Consider the following 6,652-nt stretch of genomic DNA (forward strand, 5'->3'; position numbering starts at 1 on the left):
AAAGCACCAATCAGTCTTTGGCCTGACTGCTAAGCTACTCACTAACTCATAGGATGGCTTCAGAGATGCAGAGATGGCCCAGTGGGGCATCAAACAAGTATTATTATGGCTTTGGCCAACACAGGGGTGGGCTCTGAACCACCAGGAAGAGGGAAAACCTCCTTTGTCTCACTCCTGGGCCAACAGCCCATGCTGTATCTGCGTCACCAGGGAGAGAGATCGCAAATATTACCTTGTGAATCCACTCATGACCACCATCCACTACAAGTCAATGAAATCGTCCAGCTTCACGCTATCAAGGAGGATTCAAGAAGGCTGGGCATTCCTTTCAGGAAACTGGGATGGCTCAAAATAGCATTGCTGAGTGTTAAAAGATTTTAAAACGAATCATCAGCAAATCTTTTCAGCTGACTTTGGCTATAAGCGTTCTTCTCCAAAAGATGGCTAAAATGGAGTGAGCGGGGGCTATTGTGAGGTGTCTGCGTGTGTGTTTGTTTGTTTTTGTGATGTTTCCTATTTCATTAGAAGAACGGTCCTTTCTTATCCAATGTTTTCCTTCCTCATTAAAAAAGAGAGGAAAAAAAGAAATAAAGCACATTATCTTCCTAGATGGTGAGCATTAATGCTGTACTCTTTTTCTCAGTAATTACAGGTTTTACGATGTCATTTTAAAGGGTGGAATGGACAAGTCATGCAGTTAGCCAATAAATGCAATCCCTGATTAAAATGTGAGTTCTACAAGTTTGAAAACTTCTAACAATTCCCCCAGTGCATTTTGAACGTCAGAGCGTCTGAATATGGCTACCCCACCCCAACCCGTGGTCCTCTCTCTTTGGAGAGCTAATGCTACTTGTCTTTGAAATCCCAGCTTCACAAGCTTAAATCAACAATGATATGTTCAAAAATCTTTGTTTTCCCTTTGAAACTGGAGGCGAAAAAGAAATCTCTCCTGTCAGTGGAGACAGCTGTGAATGAGCGGGGAGCCTGCACGTAGATCTCCTTAAACTTTACAAAGAGCTGCTTCTCTTTATCCCACTGATAGATCTGGGAGAACGTGTAGTCACTCCCCAGGGCCAGGTAGTGATTATCCTTAAAGGAAAAGGGCTGCAAGGTCATAGCCCCCCGGGATGGCAGCGCCTGGACCTCCACAAACTGCTTACTGTTCCACCTCATGACCCTGGAGTCCCCGATGAAGCGTGTGAGGGACAGGTAGAGGCTGTTCTGCATCCTGAAGCTCTTCACAGCCAGAACATCCTCCATGTTGGGGATGTCGCCGTGGGGAACAAACTTCTTAGCGCTCTTGTTCCACTGCAGGATAATGGGAACCTGGGAGCGGCTGGACAGGATCAGGTGAGATTTCCCATCGATGTCCACAAACTCTGCGTCCGTATCCCTGAACCACTCGTGCAGAGACTGATAGGAGTAGAACCCTTTGCTATTCCATTTGTAAACAGTTGACAAGCCAGCTTTGGAGCTGTCTGCGATGACGAAAAACTTCTCATCATCGATCTGAAATAGCTCGATGTCATTGGGCTTGGAAATGCGAGAGACTTCTATGTCTTGGAATTTGACAAACTTGGTCCAACTCTCATCGTATCTGTAAATGTGAGAGCCACCGAAGAGCTGGGCCACCACCACGAAGACCTGCTCATCGATGAGGATGGCCTTACAGCCCACGATGGACTGACCTGTTCTCCAAAGAGAGGGAGGAGGTTAGCACAGCCACACAGAGAGATATGAGATGTTCACCCTCCCCACCACTGACCCCCACCATTGATACCTAACCGGACTCTTTGGAAACGATCTTTGCAGGGGTAATTGGTTAAGATAAGGTCATACTGGATTCCATCTTTCATTTGTGGCACTGTGGTGGCTTGTGTGTGGCTTTGCTGCCAGAAGTTATGGCATCATTATTTTAAACACTAGCAGTCATTCATGGAAGACACATTTCGTCAGAGCTTCCAGACTTGGACAGACTAGGAAGAAAGGGGCCTGAAGATCTACTTCTGAAAATCAGCCCATGAATACCCTATGGGTCACAGAATATTGTCCGTTTCTCAGTAGCAGCTAGTGAGCTTGAACCGCCGACCTTGCAGTTTAAATGGCTGTGCAGTCTGGCGCATAAACACATAGCGCCACACCAGGACTCCGCTTAGCAAAGTGGTTGTGGTGATTGTTATGTGCTGTGGAGTCAGTCCTGACTCATAGCAACCATGTACAGGGTTTCCGAGGCTGTAAATCTTTACGGGAGTAGAAAACCTCATCCTTCTCCCACGGAACAGCTGGTAGTTTTGAACTGCTGACCTTAATGTTCACAGCCTGATTCATAACCACTACACTACCAGAGCTCCTTGCTTAGCAAAATAGAGGGTCACAAAAACAAGAGAAATTTTCCATCTGATAAACGGTCCAGCTAGTCACAACAACAGACGGAAATATACCAATGGTGGTGATGGTGGCACCGAATGGACAACCTTGGTGTTGTTACGTATAACAGAACAAGAATGAAGGCAGTAGTGTTAAATCTTGACTCAAGACCATGTGGCCCAGGGTTCGGGATTCAGCACTGTGCCTTATAAGCTTTCTGACCCTGGGTCAATTTACTCCACTTTCTGTGCTCCCCCACTCCCCTCCCTCATCTATAAATTGAGATGGTTGATGCCCTCAGAGCTGACCTAAAAGGGATGACTGCAAAGACTACATGAGATCACACAGGTAAGTGCTTAGTGTAGAGTGCTAGACCATAGGAAGAGGTCGATAAATACGAGCTATCATGGGATACAGAACGCGGAAGCTCTGCAGGAAAAGCATTGGACTGTGAACCACAAGGGCAGTGGTTTTCAGTCCACCAGTCACACCACAAAGATTTAATGCTTCAGAAATCCTATATAGGATCTCTATGAGATGGCACCTAACAACAACCACCCTCATTGGAAAGGAGCTTGGGTGAACAACGGTTAGTAACAGAAAGGACAGTCGTTCAACCCCACCAGCCATTCCATGGGAGAAAGATGTAACAGTCTGTTTCCTACAGTCTTGGAAACCCTATGGGGCTGTTCTATTCTGTCCCACAGGGTTGCTCTGAGTTAGAATGGACCCAGTGGCCATGGGTTTATTGTTTGGCATTTGTGTGTGTATGTGTGTATATGTTATCATCATTGGATAAATGAAGGTAAGCAAATGGCCTATAGCAAGAGACCACGTGGATACTTGCAGAATGAGAAATGGTTCGAATGGTCGAATTGTGCAAGCAGAGCAGGAGCATGCTCAGACTGATCCTCCTCTCTGGGTCACCTCCTACCTTTCTCTCTCATGCTGCACCCAGACCCCATGCCCACCCTAGCTCTCCCATTCCAGAATATCAACCAGCAAGCAACAGAGCCACCCACATCTAAAAGATTACTGACCCTTGGTCTAGATCATTCGATTAAAAGTGATTTCTTTCCCATAATTATCTAGGCAATTTGGACTAGAGTGAATTTGGTCTGTAAATTATAAGGATAATGATCCAATTTAGGTCCTCACTATAAACTTCGGGTGCAAGTTGTGGGTGATTTTCAGGGTAATATTTAATTTTGTTTCAATGAGCGGTCTTTTTTACAGGGACCCTGGTGGCTAATTGGTTTCGCACTTAGCTGCCAAATGGTTCAAACTTTTCCATTGATTCTACTGGACAAAGAACCTGACAACCAACTCCTATAAAGATTACAGTCTAGGAAATCCTATGGGGCAGTTCTACTCTGTCACATGGTGTACTGAACTGAATATTGACTTGATCACACCATGTACAGCCTCAGAAACCCTATACAAGGTCACTAGGAGTTGGAACTGACTCGATGGCACTTAACAACAATAATGACATCAGGATAAATGGAGAAAATATTCAGGTAGTTAAAGATTTCATTTTACTTGGATCCACAATCAATACTTAGGTCAAATGACATATTGCATTGGGAAAAGTTGCTGCAAAAGACCTCTTTAAAGTGTTCGAGAACAAAGGTGTCATAATTGAAGACTAAGCTGCACCTGACCCCAAGCCACAGTATTTTCAGTCACCTCATAAACTAGACAAAACTAGACAAAGAAGATGGAAACCTGAGAAGAATTGGTGCTTTTGAGCAACTGTGTTGGTGAAGAACAGTAAATAGTCCAAGATCTGCCAAAAGAAGGAACTCATCTGTCTTAGAGGAGTTTTGTTGTTGTTGTTTTCAGAACTTTTTATTGTGAATTGAGTGAAGGTTTACAGAACAGATCATCATATATTTTGCATCATTACAATGATTGCAATCCCCTCCATGTATCATCAGTTAATAGCATTTACCTCGATTCACTTTAACTACTGCCTGATCCTCCCTGTGTCTCCCGCTACCTTCATCCTTCTTCTGCCAACTTCCCTCTTGTTGTGTATTGCTCACCCTGTCACCCATGTTAACATGTGTGTCTACCCTCTAGTCCATAAATAATTTCCCCATGTCCCCCGCAAAAATCAGATAGTTTCTTTTAGTAAGAAAATCATTTCTTAACTTTTTACAACATTGGTCTCAACAACATTTGTCTTTTGGGGATTGAATAATTTCACTCAGCATAATGTCCTCCGGGTTCATCCACGCTGTGAAGTGTTTTGCAGAGTCATCATTATTCTTCAGTGTTTTATAGTATTCTGTGTGTGGTTGTAACAAAGTCTGTTTACCATTCTTTTGTTGATGGACATTTAGGCTATCTCCATCTTGTTGATGTGTCTCTTGTAGATTACACATCGAAGGATCCTGTTTTCTCATACATTCCATGCTATCTTTTGACAAGTGCATTGAATCCATTTATAGTCAGTGTATTTGTGGATAGGTATGAATTGATTGCTGTCATTTGCTGTGTGGTTTTTTTGTTTTGTTTTGTATGTGGTGTTGCTGGTTTCTTTGTTCCACATTAATTTTCTGCGCTGAGTTCATTTTGTTTGTGAGTTTTCTTTACATTTTCATTTCTTAATGTTTATAAATATTTGCATTTTCCTCTTTTTTTAAATCTTGCTGTGCAGGTGTATTCGTTTTCAGGGTAAATTGTAGGTTATCCTGTAATTTATTCTATTTTTTCCCTTTTTAAAATTGGTTTATCTTGAAATCTCCTTGACTTCCTTGCCATTTGGAAGTTCTGTATCTACACTATTCCCTCTTTTTGCTTTGTAATTGACTTCATTATGAATCAGTAGCTCTGGTTCCCTATTTTTAAGTATTGTAGGTTTGTTTTACTTTAAATATTTCTAATGATGTGGCACCATAGGACAAGTACTTGACCTCAAGGTCGGTTTAAACTGCAAAGTCAGTAGTTCGAACTCACAATGAGTTTGACAGCACTTAACGACAACAATAATATATCTGGATTGAGTTCTGGGTGGTGTTGTCCTGTATGATAATCTCAGGTTGTTGTTTTTCAGTCTAAAGAAACCCTTTAGTGTTTTTTGAAAAGTTGGTCTGGTCACAACAATTTCCCTTAATTTCTGTTGATCGGGAAATGGCCTAATCTTGCTATGATATTTGAAGGACAATTTTGCTGGGTATATGATTCTTGATTATATATATATAATCCCGTTGCCTTCTTGCCCACATGGTTTCTGCTGAGAAATAAGCACGTAGTCTTATTGGTTCTCCTTTGCAGGGAACGTGTCATTTTCCCAAGCTGCTCTCAAGATTCTTTCCTCATCTTTGGTTTTGGAAAGTTTGACTATATGTGGTGATTTTCTTTTGTAATCTACCCTGTTTGGAGTTCATTCAGCTTCTTGTATGCTTATCTTCTCCTCTTTCATGATGTTAGGGAAGTTTTCTTCCAATAACTCTTCAACAATTTTCTCTGTGCTTTGGATAGTCTCTTCTTGTTCTTTTATTCTGATGACTCTTAAGGTGTTCCTCTTCATGGTGTCCTATATAAAACTCTTACGCTTTCTCAGATTTTTTTCATTCTTTTTTCTGATTGTTCTTCTAGCATACTAGTATTAGGAGATTTATCTTCAAATACAATAATTCAGATTGTCATTGCTTCAAATCTACTCCTTTGCCCTTTCAATGTATTGTCCATTTCTGAAATCTTAAAATAAACATTCTAGATTTCCAATTGCAGGTTTTGTATTGTTTCAAATTTTGCACTTATTTTGTCTGTTTGCTCTTGTAGTATTTTCTTGAATTCTTATAACATTTTTTTGTTCTGTGTTCTCCTAGTTTACCTCTACCTTTCTGTCAGTCTTTTGAAGGTACCTCATAAATAATATTCTTTTGAATTCTTTTTCAGTTAGCTCTATTGCCTTTTCTTCCTCAGAAATGTTTTCTGGTTCTGCATCTTGGTCATTTGTTTGAGCCATTCTCTAATTTCTTTATGAGTGGTAAAATTATTGGTTTCATCCAGGACACTGTGGGTTGTCTTGTTTGTATTTAACAGATGACTGTATGTTGATTTGTTCTTAGGTTCTCACCAGTTGTCTCCTGTGGGTATAGTTACTTTTAGGGTGACTTTGGCTACTGTTGTCTGCTGTCTATCATTGATCACATGGTATGGACGCTATTGGCACTTATCAAGAAGATGGAGCTAGAATGTGCAGTCAGGACTGAGCTGTATCAGAATGGTTGATGTTTCCTCTGTTGTTGTTAGGTGCCATCGAGTCAGTACC

The 6,652-nt window shown here is 41.5% G+C and overlaps 1 protein-coding gene across 1 annotated transcript in view; it reads right to left on the reverse strand.

Moving 5' to 3' along the window:
- Positions 1 to 870: 870 nt before the first annotated feature.
- LGI2 (leucine-rich repeat LGI family, member 2) overlaps positions 871 to 6,652 on the reverse strand; it is a 63,350-nt gene continuing 57,568 nt past the window's right edge. Inside the window, exon 8 of the mRNA XM_006866315.1 lies at positions 871 to 1,688. Within this exon, the coding sequence (XP_006866377.1) occupies positions 871 to 1,688 (818 nt within the window). The remainder of the gene's footprint in view (positions 1,689 to 6,652) is intronic.

This window comes from Chrysochloris asiatica, unplaced genomic scaffold (genome assembly GCF_000296735.1).
Source record: "Chrysochloris asiatica unplaced genomic scaffold, ChrAsi1.0 scaffold00089, whole genome shotgun sequence".
Lineage (NCBI taxonomy): Eukaryota > Metazoa > Chordata > Mammalia > Afrosoricida > Chrysochloridae > Chrysochloris > Chrysochloris asiatica.